The sequence below is a fragment of the Elephas maximus genome, chromosome 6 (assembly GCF_024166365.1).
Source record: "Elephas maximus indicus isolate mEleMax1 chromosome 6, mEleMax1 primary haplotype, whole genome shotgun sequence".
NCBI lineage: Eukaryota > Metazoa > Chordata > Mammalia > Proboscidea > Elephantidae > Elephas > Elephas maximus.
Genome location: NC_064824.1, coordinates 76,646,908 through 76,661,579, shown reverse-complemented (window position 1 = coordinate 76,661,579; position 14,672 = coordinate 76,646,908). Strand labels below are relative to the sequence as shown.

Genomic DNA, 14,672 nt, shown 5'->3' with positions numbered 1-14,672 from the left:
TGGCAATGGGTTTGGTTTTGGTTGGTGTCCCCTGTACATATTCAAGTGAATATCTCTAAGAAACACTGAATTCCTCCCCAATTTACAAAAGAAGTTACAGTCTTGAAGATCTGAGTCATAATCAATTGTCCAAACCCCACCTCTTTAGCTATTATCTTCCATTCATGAATCCTGGCAGACAATGGGTGAGAATTAACCTTAGTCTGGGTGAGACTCTGACTTACACATTTTACTAAATGGAACTGTGGGTTCTGGGAAGGAATCATGAAAGCCTGCCGGGTTGGAGAAGGATATGAAACATATGGCAAGATAGAAACCCTTTGGATAAAAGCAAGAACCAAGTCCTGGATACCTCTTAAAAATTACCATTTTTTTTCCAATTTTAAAACAAATATATACTATTACAGTATAGTATAGTTCCATTTAGTAAAATGTATAATATATACTATTATAGTATAAAACCCTGGTAGCGTAGTGGTTAAGTGCTACAGCTGCTAACCAAAAGGTCGGCAGTTCGAATCCACCAGGCGCTCCTTGGAAAGTTTCTATGGGGCAGTTTTACTGTGCAATGGGTTTTTTTATAGGGTCGCTATGAGTCGGAATCGACTTGATGACAGCAGGTTTGGTATAGGAGCCCTGGTGGTACAATGGTTATGTGCTTGGCTGCTAACCGAAAGGTTAGCTGTTCAAACTCACCAGCTGCTCCATGGGAGAAAAGACCTGGCAATCTGCTTCCATAAAGATTTATAGCCTTGGAAACCCTATGGGGCAGTTCTGCTCTGTCCTATAGGGTCACTAGGAGTTGGAATCAACTTCACAGCAATTTTTTTTTAATAGTATATTTGGAAAAGACAAAGGAGAAAAATATTTTCAAAATTCATACCTTACTACCCAATCAACCAACTATAGGTATTCAGGTGTATTTACTTGTAGTTTTTTTCCCCCTTGCATTTTATCACATTGTTTAATGTGTGACATAATTGACATCCTGTGTCTGCTACTTACTCTTTTCACATAAGCATTTTTTTGTTTGTTGATAACTCTTTATAAACATGATTTTAATAGTTACGGAATAGGCAATTGTTTCCCATTATTGGGCATTTATGCTGTTACAGATTTTTAATAATATAAATCTCACTGCCGCGAACATTTCTGTTATAATGAGTTTTTGCATTCAGCATTACTTCCTTACTAGACATGATCAGTTAAGCCCCTACAGGATCAAAGGATTAAAATTTTAAGGATTTTAAATAAACAAATTATGTCTAAAGTCACATCAATTTAAACTTGCTGGATAACTACAAAAATACGTAACGGATTATATGACGAATATCTTCATACACAACAAACCTGGCCAAGTCTTAGGGAACTGTGGAAATCTGCAATACACTTGGAACTTTTATCCCAACTCAGTATATTTATTTTGGGCATGTGAACAGTTGTGGACAGGCAGGATGGCAGATATGACTGGGCTTTTAATTATGCTACTATGTAAGCTAAGCCAATTTTTTTTTCATATATACCACATTTCATTAATTCTAAGATGCTCAGTTTCATCCACACTTAACATCTCTGAAATTGGGGCGCATCTTACAATAAATACGTAAGAAAGCACAAGTTCAATTTGATTGACAGCTGTTTTTCTTTGTTTTTGGTTCTGTTAGGTGCTGTTGAGTCGGTTCTGACTCATAGTGACCCTATGTACAGCAGAAAGAAACACTGTCTAGTCCTGTGACATTCTCACAATCACTGCTATATCTGAGCCCACTGTTGCAGCCACTGTCATTGAGGGTCTTCCTCTTTTTCACTGACCCTCTACGTTACCAAGCATGATGTCTTTTTCCAGGGACTTAGTGGTAGACAAAATGATGATGGTGCATCTTACAATTGAGGGCATGCTGATTCAAGGAAATACGGTATTTCTAGCTGGAGTACAGGGATCATATCCTGCTGCTTACATTTATATGGCCCTAACTCCACTGCATTTACCATAAGCTGTGCACAGATTCTAGGACAAGAAATTAAACCAGTAAACAGTGATTAAGTGATAGACTCAAGTCAAATTGAAATTTTTATTATGATAATTATTATGCTATGCTGAGGCTGCCTTATTCTTATTATATACTATTTGATTTTCATGTTCAGGGTATGACATTAAACGGGACGTGAAATTATAGCTGATGCAGAATATAGTCATTTATAAAGGAATAGATGCCACATAAAATTCCCTGCCTACAGGCTTGAGTTTAACATCTACGCTGCCTCTCAGGTATGAAAGTCAATTTCAAAGTTTCATGGAGGTAAAATAACAGAATTATGTATGTGTCTATGTACATATGGAAACCCTGGTGGCATAGTGGTTAAGAGCTATGGCTGCCTACCAAAAGGTCGGCAGTTCAAAACCACCAGGCACTCCTTGGAAACTCTATGGGGCAGTTCAACTCTGTCCTATAGGGTCGCTGTGAGTTGGAATCGACTCGACAGCAATGGGTTTGGTTTTTGGTATGTAAGTATAGATCAGGGAAGAAATATTACTTTAGAAGAGGAATTCATTAGAATGCCCAGCATTGCAAATTTTACTTGCCCCAGGCAGGTAACAATTATGTTAAACATGTAGTGAAGAATGCTAATTGCATATATTTTATATGCTACATTCCTTCTAAAAGGATGATGGAATTTGCTGAGTTGATATACTTAAACTCTTTATTGAAAAATGACATTTTAATCATGAGACATATGTCAAGTAGGGCTTATGTCAAATAAAAAGAAGTAACTTTAAACATATTAGACTACATTAAGAAATTATTTAAACACATTTTCTCTCCTTCCTTCCCTCTCTGGGGGAGACTGGGCTTGGCAACAGGTCATGAGAATATCTGGGGTTTAACTAATAACACATGAATATGGACCAATGATATCTTTAGACTACCTAAAATCATACTATAATTCTAAGTTATACTAATATAAAAGCACATTCAGAATATGGGAAAAAAACTGTCTCTATTTACTCAAACTATTCTGTATTTTGTTCAATCCCAAGTGCCGTACTGACAGAGATACACTGAAAATAGAGTTGGCCAACCAAGATGGCCCCATCATTTAACCCCATGCCCATCTTCGATGTCTTCTAATCCACCTCACTCCTTACCTTTATGAAGTAAACATGCTGAGGTAACTCCAACCTCAATTGCCCTACCAGATTGTACATTCTCTCTCCTTTTCTTTACAACCAGGTTTCTAGAAAGAAACAAAGAAGCCAATCCTAGAAATTTCTGCTTCTTCACCATTCATCAACTCTGGACAATCCCATCATAGCTTCCCCCCCAGTCTTCTGAAATATGCTCTCCTGACTGCCAAAATGAAGGTTTTTTTTTTTTTAGTACATGTATTATTTGCTGCTAAATCGGATTCTGTTAACTTTTTCCTTCTTGAGACTATCAAAACTCTTTACCCTTGATCTCAATCGTCATTGCTTTCTAAATTCTTTGGCTGCTATCCCTGGGTCTTCACCAAAAGTTTCCCTCTCTTAGCATGTTTTTTAACTATTAATCTTCCTCATGGCAGCACCACTGGGTCACTTATATTCTGACTCAATACACAATTCATCGATACCTATAACTTCACCTATGTATTAGGATATCCACATCCTTTTCTATAGCCTAGACCACTCTCTTGGGCTCTAGATCTATATATCAAATTGCCTGCATAGTTGTCCAAGTAAAAAAGCTGGAAATTAGCTTTGACTTGTTTCTCTCCAAAATGCGGCTGATCTCCAAGCCATGCTGATTCTCCCTCCTTGGTGTCTTTGAACCCATCCCCTCCTTCAAACCCTACTGGCACTTGCTTAGTTTAGACACACATCTCTGGATTATCATAATAGCCTTCTAAGTAGTTTTGCCTTCATTCCATTCATCTGCCATACTAAACTAATCTTTCTAATATGCAGAAATTGTTGTTGTTGTGTCCTCAAGTCAATTCTGACTCATAGCAACCCTACAGGATACAGTAGAATTACCCATAGGGTTTCCTAGGCTGTGATCTTCATGCGAGCAGATCGCCAGGTCTTTTCTCCCATGGAGCAGCTGATGGGTTCGAACTGCCAACCTTTCAGTTAGCAACCAAGTGTCTTAACCATTGTGTTACCAGGGCTCCCTTATATGCAGAAATACACAATAATATTTCCAATTTCTGACATGATTGCACACCAGTTAAAATTCTTTAAGTTCTCCCTATCACAATAAGATAAATCCAAACTCCTTTGTGTGGTCCCTGATGCATTGGTTGCTGTAAACTAGCTGCTTCTAGAGTAAGTCTTCCTTGTTCACCCCTTGTTTCAGCCTCTATGAACCACCTGCCATTCTCTAGACACCTCTCCAGTGGTCTAGCCATGGATAGTGGTTCACTAGGAAGGAGTGAGCTGTCAGTCAATGTAAATACTTAAGTAAAGGCTGGCTGAGGTGATTCTCAAAAGAGAGTCCAGCCTCAGAGGTGAAGGGAATAGACAGCCTGTGAGGGCATGGCTGCCCCAGTGGGAGGATCTGAACAGACACCAGAATGTGAACACGTAACTGAAAGCACTGAATTCTCTAGTAGAATAGCCCCAAATTACTCTCCTATCTTCTGAGGATAAAATTGAGCTTTTTGGTTAAAAAAAACTAAATATAACAACTAAAAACAAAACCCAACCAAAACCCCAACAAAAACTTATTGAGGCTCTAACTCTAGATGCAAATAAATATGTTTGGATAAGAGAAGGAGATGTTTAACCCAAAGGACACACAATTGATAATTATTATTATTATTTTAATTTTATTGTGCTTTAAGTGAAAGCTTACAAATCAAGTCAGTCTCTCATATAAAAATTGATATACACTTTGCTATATACTCCTAGTTGCTCTCCCCCTAATAAGACAGCACACTCCTTCTCTCCACTCTCTATTTTTGTGTCCATTCGGCCAGCCTCTGGCCCCCTCTGCCCGCTTATCTCCCCTCCAGACAGAAGCTGCCAACATAGTCTCATATGTCTACTTGATCCAAGAAGCTCACTCCTCACCAGTAACAACTGATATTATTTTGGTTTTGCTTTATTTTACTCTTATCGTGGTAGCATCAGCTCTTGCCTTGGGAGCTGCTGCTATCTGCCCAGGCCCAATTCAAGGTCCAATTCCTCCACGAAGCCTGATCTGTGGCTCCTTTGTCAGCTCTGACAACAGAGCCCTGGAAATCTGCACCATTCATTTGTGCTCTGAATGGACTTCTGTGTGGTCCACTGAACTGTTTCCTGAGTAAATGCTGCTCATCCCACTAATCAGGCCATGAGCTTCCTGTGAACAAGGCCAGGGCTGCTGTCATCACCTCATACAGTACCTAGCACAGTAGGCTGAGTGAAATAAAATCAATAAACAAGTGATTAACTACTGTAAAAGTTCTGTTCTTAATCATTCAAATCTCACTTGATGCCCAAATCAGGATCTCTATATACCGTTCCCAGTCTTGACCAACAAGCAAATAACACCAATCAACGAAGTTTCTCAGTTTTCTTAGCAACCGGCTTGACTAACACCGCTAAACTGCTATCACTCAATATGCCAGAAGGCAACATTCCAATACTTAGGAGAACAAGAGCATATTTTATATATTTACAAAATGATTATCTGCATGCTTATTTGACCATTACTTTGATCTCTGTGATGTGTGATCAATTAACTTTCAACACATGAGAACAGTACAGGGAAAACCATTAAAGCATTCTTAGGAATAAAGCCTTCTGCAAACTGGCAGAATAGGTGCCACTTTTAATATTAGCTCATGCTCCCAAAGCCCCGGGTTTTGCACTGGAAGCGACGTATGCACCTCAACTGACGGCATTTTATGGTGGACACAAAAAGTGTGACTCAGGTAACAGCACTGAGTAACATGAAGCTTAACATGGAAAATAAGCTGACAGTTCAGGTACATCAAACGCAGTCATACAGCTTAGGTGTAACTTATAGGGACTGAAGGAAACTATTCAAGCAGGATCTGATCCATATGGAGAACCACTTACCCAGGATTTGCTTGCTCCTTCACTCTGGTCCAAGGCACCAGGAAGTGAACAATATTTTATATAAACACTGAGTTCTCACACAAAAATCACAATAACAACATTGAATTCCCAAAGGAATTAAAATAAGTGCATTTATTGACTAAATGATGAAAATACTTACTTCAGAGGAAATGGAAAAGCTTAAGGCATGACTTTAAAGAACTTTCATTAGAAATTTCAACTTTTATATCTGTATACAGGGATTTGATTGGTAATATAAAATCAAGTGTATAGTATATGTTGAGATATAAAAATTGAGCTTCAGGGAGCATAACTCTGAAAGGAAGTAAATCCTAAGACTGTGCACATCAAAAAAGTAGAGGTGGGTAATAAAAAAAAAAAAAATAGTAATCAGTAAATTCGAACAGATTAATAATATGTGTAATAAGAGGGACAAGTATCACATGTGGAATATCTATATACTTTGTTCTATACAACACTGGGCTGAACATATATTCTGGAACATATTTTAGATATATAAATCATGTATATATGCACAATTACTTTTTTAAAGCCAGGAACTGCCTTATAAATGACTTTAAGATAGGCATTAAGTATTCCATCAGCCAAAATAACAATTATATGGCTTGCAAGCAAATTTGGTTTATTTTTGCTCTTACTTTGGTTTGTTTTTTGGAAAAAAATGCAGTAACATTTAATACTGACACCTCGATGACTTGGGAAGATTTCAGATGAATGAACCACACCCATGGCTGACCCTCCCCCTTCTCTGGCCTTATAGGATTAGAGTGTGTCTTTCATGTGAAAACAAACACTTGCATTTACCTGAGACAGTGACTGTCTGAGCCGAGCCATCTGTGTGCTGTGGCCTTTATTGTGATCCTGCTCAGAAACCATCTGCTTAAGCTTCTCCTTCTCTATAGCTATGCTGTTAAACGCAGACTTCAGTAGAGAATGAACTGGGTGGGGATGCAGTTAGGGTTGAAAGAAAAGTGAGAAACAGCTATCAAATGTATCCAGAAAGAATACACAAAATTATAAACTTCTCAGAACTTCAGCTCATACACAGACATTTCTTGGAAGGTTATGTTATCATCTAAAATTTAGCCTTAAAAATAGAATCTATTTGAATATCTATACTCAAAATAAATATGGTTGTTGAGTGCTGTTGAGTTGATTCAAACTGACAGTGACCCAATGTGACAGAGTAGAACTGCTCCATAGGTTTTTTAATCTTTATGGGAGCAGATTGCCAGGTCTTTTCTCCCACAGAGGGGCTTGTTGCTTCCAACTGCTAACCTTTCGGAGGCAAGTGCTTAACCACTGACCCACGAGGGCTCCTTAATAAAGTATGGTAGTGGTAATTAATCAGGGTGGAATTTTTAGCATTTCATACCAAACAAGACAACAAAGATTTGAAAGTAGCACAGAAAATATCAATTCGAAATACCAATATTTAGAAGCTAATCTATAAATCTTTTTTTTTTTTATCTATAAATCTTAGGAGAAAAAGTTTTTGTCACATCTGACGATGATACTTCCAAGTTCTGTGTATCATGAAGTCTCATGTAAATAATTTAGAACTATCCAAAAATTATTTCCATAAAGTATGCATCCCAAAAGAGCATTTTTATGAGTCCTGTCACCAAAAAACAGGCAGCTGAACTAGAAGTTCTGACTAGTTCTTTTGAGGTAGAAAATGATTTGGTTTTAGGAACAGCACTTGAATTACTCATAGCGAAGAATATGCTGATGTTAGAAGGGCTTTGATTTAAAAGCAATGATAAAGACAACTTTCCCATCCCTGCATACCCAATAATCTACATTAGTTAACACCTGTGGCAATCTTTAACTCTGAACTACAAAAAGGATGACTCTCCAACTGCTATCTTTACAACATCAGAGTTTCTATAGAATACAAAGTCTTCTAAAGTAGGAATTTCCTTTTTTAAGGGTTATTTTTAAAGAAGTAGGAAATTTTAGCACAAATTACTGTGGCCTGAATTAAAGGGGTGGGGGAATGGCAGCATTATGAGGGAGTCCCAATCTATTGATTTATATGTTAAATTCCAGTTGTAATCAATTTAAAGGTGATAACTCAATAACTGGAATACATTAACCCTACTGGCAGCTCTGAAAGCAGAGTCTTTGCCCATTTTAAAACTCATAATGCTTTCTAAAGAGTTCACTTAAGTCACAGAAAAGCCCCTTTTTCCCCTAGCATAGAGATTTTGTGTGTCTGTTGAAAAGAAAATATGCAGTTTCAACAGAGGCTTTAAAACTGTTGAAATCTGGATTTCCTGAAAGCTTCTCAGGATTGCAACCAAATACACAAAGCTTTCCTGAGCTGCCTTCAGATTCACCCATCTCCCTATAGCAGCTGTGCTATATTCAACACACAGGTTGTGATCTCATTCTAGCTGGCGCCCTCTGCTGGAATTAAGAATTACTGGATTAACTGGCCATAAATCTATCCTGTTAGGGAAACAAAAGAACATTGCTCTACTCTCATAACATAGTTGGCACTCAGCTGAGAAATGCAGTGAAAATGTACTTGGAGTAAAATGGCAGATGAGAGCGAGAGGTGGCCTTACACAACCCCAGCTGAGAAATCTATGGAAAAAAAGGGTAAGGTGATGTAGCTTAATTTTTTGGGACTACTGAATTAAGGAAAACTAAAATAGTACATCTTTGCTAATGGTTTGAGAGTGTAAATTTCTGTTGGTTCAACATTCCCAGAGAGGTTCTCAGTGTGGGTCCCTTCTTTTCCTGAGCCACCAGGTACTTGGGCATTAGGGGCAGTGGAGATGTTCCAGCCCTGGTGGCACAGTGGTTAAGAACTGAGCTGCTAACCAAAAGGTCGGCAGTTCGAATCCACTAGCCGGTCCTTGGAAACTTTATGGGGCAGTTCGACTCTGTCCAACAGGGTCGCTATGAGTCGGAATCGACTGACAGCAATGGGTTTTTGGTAAGAGATGTTCCATTTAACACACATTTTTTCAAGAATATATTATAGCCTATTACGAGCAGCCCCAGGGGAAAGAAATACGATTAATTCACAATAAAGTTAAGAGACCAAAAACAACATAATGTATATCTCTCTCCAGGAGATTACACATTTTAAAAAACAATACCTAGGAAGGTTCCTATCTTAATTAAAAAAAAAAAAAGCTTTCACTGGCTAAAAGTTAAATGCTATGGCAGCAAGGGGGAGGTGATTTGGGAGCCATGGTTCTTTTTCTTAAGCACAGATAGGACTGCTCAGTCCATCTATATTCTACTATCCACCCTACTGTTGTTATACATTACTCTCCGTGGCTGACAATGACAAGCTAACTAACACTGTAAGCCTTATTGAAAATTTAACATAAAAAAGAGATTTAAAGGTAGGATCTTTTTCCCCATCCTCAAAAATCTGGGCTGGTTTGTGATGCTCTGACGAGCAGACTACAGTGGAGGTAATGCTGTGCCACTTCCAGAACTAGCCTTGAACTAGACCAGCAAGTTCCTACGTCTGGTCTCTTAAAGTCCTAAAACCACGACGGGGTCCCTGAGAAGACATGAAGAGGGAGAGGGGCATGGCTGAGTGCAGTCTTCCAGCCGTCCTGCCACGGTCCCAGGCACAGGATTGAAGCCACCTTGGGCCTTCCAGACCAGCCCGGCCTCATACCATCAAGTGAGCCCAGCCAATGTGATATGGAGCAAAACTGTCTAGTTGAGCCCTGCCTGAATTCCTGACCCACAAATTGTAAAGCACAATTAAGTAAGTGCTGTTTAAAAAAAGAGACAGAGGAACTCAACCAGAATCTGTTTTTTTTTTTCTCCCTTCTTTCTTGCTAAGGATAGCCGATAAATACATACTAAATGACAACTAAAGACACTGGGGGAGGGGGGAGATGCTGAATAGTAGTATCTGCTGGACTGTCTAGGATAACCCTTTCTTTCTTTCCCTCTTTCTTCATCCCAGTGACACTATCTTTATTCAATCAAAACTGTAGACCTCTGATGTGTGTTCACATCCCAGGCATAGCATCCTGATGTACTTTGTATAAAGAACTCCAAATAGTATAGAAAAACATTTAATCTTTCTAGCATGATGACCTAGACAAAGATAAAAGAAAAAATGGCAACCTCTCATCAAAGAAGAGAGCGTCCCTAAAGGGCATGTTACATTTGTTGTTACCTTTCTGGGCAATTAGACAAAATTCTTCTTGAAGCTTTGTATAATCCGTTGAACTTTCCAGAGGGTCAGTGAGATGGCTGGGGGGAGTCTGAAATTCAATATCTGCACAAAGGTTGGGGTTGGAGGAATGCAAGCGAACCGGTGACATTGTAGCACTGAATGGAACCTGAAAGAGGAAGATACAAATTATTAAAGAGCAACAGGCATTGTTCCCCCTTCTCCTACACAGAAAAGATCTCTTCCAGGCTGACACACTCGAGACACTGTACTGGTTTATTTTGCAGTGGGCTGCGGGGCGGGAAGGGAATCTCATTTGCCATAGTTGACTTAGCGCTGCCCCTGACTCACCAGTCTTTCTGTTACAGAAAGAGATGACTACAGAATGACAGGAAGAGAAGGCGGAATCCCAGATCAGTTTCACTTTTGAACTCAAGAATTTTATTGAAAAAATAACTGGCAGAAAAACAAACAAACAAAACAACAGTCTGAGCTGTGACACAGCTGACCTTTCTTATAAAATCCGTATCAGAGAACTATTTGTGTTCACTTCTCTCTGAGCCTGGAACAGGATCTTAAGTCAGACTAACCATTAAAAATTCACAAAGGTTCACTTTTTTTCATGGCAAGCAGATAAAACACAAATCAAGTTCAAAAGTAGATAAAATAGTGGCTTAAAGAGACTAAATTTGAAATAGAATTTTTAGAACATATACTAGTAACGAAATATATAAATTAAAGTTTACCTGCATAGGTTACATATATGAATATGGTTTATGAGCTGTTTACATATATGAACACGGTTTACGAACTGGCCAATACTGAAAAGTACAGAGTTAAAAAAAAAAAAAGAAAAGTCATATTACTATAGATTTTCCTAAATGGCTAGAGGTGCACGTCCCTGCCCAGGCTGAACCTGGACTAGGCTTGTGATGAGGGAAGCAACATGCCTGCCCTCTCTTCTAGAAGGTTCTTCCTGACCATTACAAATGCTGTTACCAAACATTCTTGAAAAACGGAAATACCAATTCTTCTTGTAAATCAGATCACCAGTAGCCTCTCCCTAATACCTACTGCACAGATGTTCATGATGGTCTCCAAGGACCAGACTCGTAGACTCCTCCATGCACAGAATTTTGAATAAATTAAAGGATAAGTCACATCTCCTATCTAACAGGAACCATACTGTAGGAGCAAAGAACCAATACCTTGTGTGATATAAACATGTATGTATGTCAGAACCACTTATATCAGTTTCTGCTTTAAACTTCCTGACAGACTTGGAGAGTTGGGGAGGGAGAAAAGGGAAGGGAAGGCAGAAGGAACAAAGAGAGGGAATGCAAGCACACTGAGGATATAGAGGAGAGATGAAGGAAATGGAGAGAAGAACCAAAAAATCTGCCTGAGCTGCAGTTTGGGGATATGGGTGAGGATGGTTGAGACTGTACAAAGGATCCTTCTGGTGTAGCTTTGCTCTGGCAGGGAGTTATTTATCTCAAACGTATCTCCCTCTTACTGGAAAAGGGAGGGAACATGGAGCTTTCCCCCTAAATTCAGCTAAGGTAAGCATGTTAATATATGTTTTCCAAAGCATTTAGTATCTAGAGTTATCAAAGTAACTCTCTCTCACCCTCCATGGATACCCTGGCCACTCGGGGCTGGGAGATGTTAACAGCTTGCTTAGCTCATCCAACTGTTTTGGAGAAGAGATACACAGAAGTGGCAGGTTAGCTATTTGAGAAAATGGAGTTCTTGGGTTCAATAATCTGCTGGAATTCTGTCCAGGTAACTTTATGATAACAATCACTGGGGTCCTTTTGAGATGCAATAAAAGAAGGGGATTTATATGGAAAAATATTTGAAGATAGATAAAGGAAATTCCTGACTTCAACATTGGTGATGCTAAATCTAGAAAGAGCAGTCAGCCCATAGCCCTCTAGGAGGGGCACAAAGGATCCCTGAGAGAGGTTTATGGAGATTCGGAGGCCGTGGGGAGAGACCCTGACCTGAGGAAATGGGTAGACTAGGGAGTTTTTAGACTTACGGATAAGGTTTCTAATACAAGGAACCATAAAAGCATTAAGAAAAAGGAATGTGGGTGTTTGATGATAGGGTTGCAATATGTTGATGATCACAGTCTAACGACTTTATCTGTACGCAGGGGCCCCCAACACCCCAAGGATTAGCATGGTTTAGGAGAGGAGTCTCCTTCCTTGAGTAGGTGGGGAGGGGGTCAAGACACCTAGGAGAGAGGTTGGGACACGAGGCCATTATGCAGTGAAGACCCAGAGAGTCCAGTAAGGACCCAGAGTAGTCCCTCGGATAATGGCTCCCTAGTAAAAGTTGAAATTAGATGCTGAAAAAAAAAAAAAAAGTTACAAATTTATATTTTGAACATAATGGAAGTTTAAATTGGCAATTAAAACTGTAAAAGTGGATTTACAGTTTCCCCACAGGGAAAGGGACTTGGAAATTGAAAACTAATTTTTATATACTTCTGAATGAAAATGTTTATATTGTTATCTTTCTTGCTAAAAAGAAGTGTGTGGAATGGGTCAACTTAATTGAAGAATTCATGAAATGAAATTGAAAATACAAATTGGGATGTATTAATCTAATTGTGGAAACCCTGGTGGCATAGTGGTTAAGTGCTACGGCTGCAACCCAAAAGGTCGGCAGTTCGAATCTGCCAGGCACTCCTTGGAAACTCTACGGGGCAGTTCTACTCTGTCCTATAGGGTTGCTATGAGTCGGAATCGACTCGACGGCAGTGGGTTTGGTTTTGGAATCTAATTGTAATGGAAAATTTCTCTTCAGCCTGGGGACCTATTTATTCTTTTTTTTTTTTTATTTATCAATTTGATAACTACGTTCTATCAGTGGTGGCTGGAGTGGAGCTGCCCACAGCTCTTAACGCTTATTCCTGAGAAGCATCAGTGCTGGGTTTGGGCCTTTACACACTGCTCAGGACAGAAATCCAAGCCTTCCTTGAAGTTCTATGATAGGGAGGAAGCCTGATCCTGGAAAATTCTAGTACCAATAACTGTAGTTTGGAATGGGGATGTTAGGATATGCTCTTAACACCCAACTATGAAGAAGTTAAAATAGAAACAGAGGTGGCCATGGAATTGCTGGCACCGAAACTAAGCAATGGTAAACATGAAAGAAAAAACACACCAATATGTCTAAGGTAGATTCCAAGTTTATACAACTCATCAAGCCAATGTGCAAAAAGCCCTCTGCTGTTGTTATTCTGCATTTTGGGTACAGGAATTCTTTTGGGGACCTCTGAGTGAACTGGGACCCTCAGTGTTCCTCCACGAGGAGGGGGTCAGTATTTCTCTGCCCCAAGTTTCTGTCTGTTGGGTCTGGCTGATGTTACAAGTAGGCCATTCTGGGTGCTGGTTCTAAGAGTCAACAACAGTAGATTTCTGAAACATCTCCTTGGGTGTATTTCTTTGGAAACAATCTCAACTGCCCCAGACACCTGAGTAGGTAAGAGAAATCGTGAGTAGGAGCCATTTGGAAGGATTCTAAGTAAAAGGCACCTAGCAGGATAGGAGAGGATCAAAAAATGTGTGGGATGTAATGTTGGGAAGAGAAAAGACCGGGAATTAAGGGGAACCATTGCACTAAAAGAAATATATCTAGGTGTTACTGAGCTTCCGCTAAGGGTGATGGAAAAAACTGGAAATAGTGGTGATAGTTGTACAACATGATGATGGTAATTAATGTCACTGAACTGTACATGTAAGGAATGTTGAAATGGCAAATGTTTTGTTATATACCACACACACACAGACACACACAAATTTAAACAGGGGGAAAAAGAAATAGGAGGGTTGAGTCACCAGCATCAGGCTCTTGAGATGTAGGTGAGAGAGCTGAGGGCGCCAGCTCAGAGGGTCCTGCTAGGCTTTGTTATGCCCTGGTTTGTAGTTAAAGCTATAAATCCTGGAGAGAGTAGAATAGTCTGCAAGTGAGCAGTTATTCCTCCCAGTTGTGACATTACTAAATGTCATTCTTAACTTCTATAGTCACAGCTATCCTGGAAGGTGGACATTTATGCTTTCTTCTTTCAAAAGCTTTTTCTTTTCTACCCCCAATTTTTAAAACATAAACCCATTCTATTCAAATAGGTTCTAATCCCAGTTTTATTACAGTCATTACTTGGATCTACAATTTAAAAAAGGAACAAAGTAGAAACAATCATTTTCCTGCTTGTCATCTTTGAAATACTTAAAGGAAACAGTACCTGCATAAAATGGTTGACCCTTCCTTTCCGCTGAGATGCTGTTCTAATAATCATATGGATTTCTTAATTTTATAAATGAAAAATTGTTTTAAGAATTATTTATTATACATGTATCTACTGTCAGAATCTGCTACTGCGTCAGTGTCATAGACTGTACGTGTCTACATTTGAATACATGCGTAAGATATGTA

The 14,672-nt window shown here is 39.1% G+C and overlaps 1 protein-coding gene across 9 annotated transcripts in view; it reads right to left on the bottom strand.

Annotated features, from left to right (window-relative positions):
- OSBPL6 (oxysterol binding protein like 6) overlaps positions 1-14,672 on the bottom strand; it is a 110,614-nt gene that overhangs the window by 26,019 nt on the left and 69,923 nt on the right. For all 9 annotated transcript variants that reach the window (XM_049887529.1, XM_049887530.1, XM_049887535.1 and 6 more), the window contains 2 exons: positions 10,230-10,395; positions 6,872-7,005 (listed from right to left, as the gene is read on the bottom strand). In XM_049887529.1, the coding sequence (XP_049743486.1) occupies positions 6,872-7,005; positions 10,230-10,395 (300 nt within the window). The remainder of the gene's footprint in view (positions 1-6,871; positions 7,006-10,229; positions 10,396-14,672) is intronic.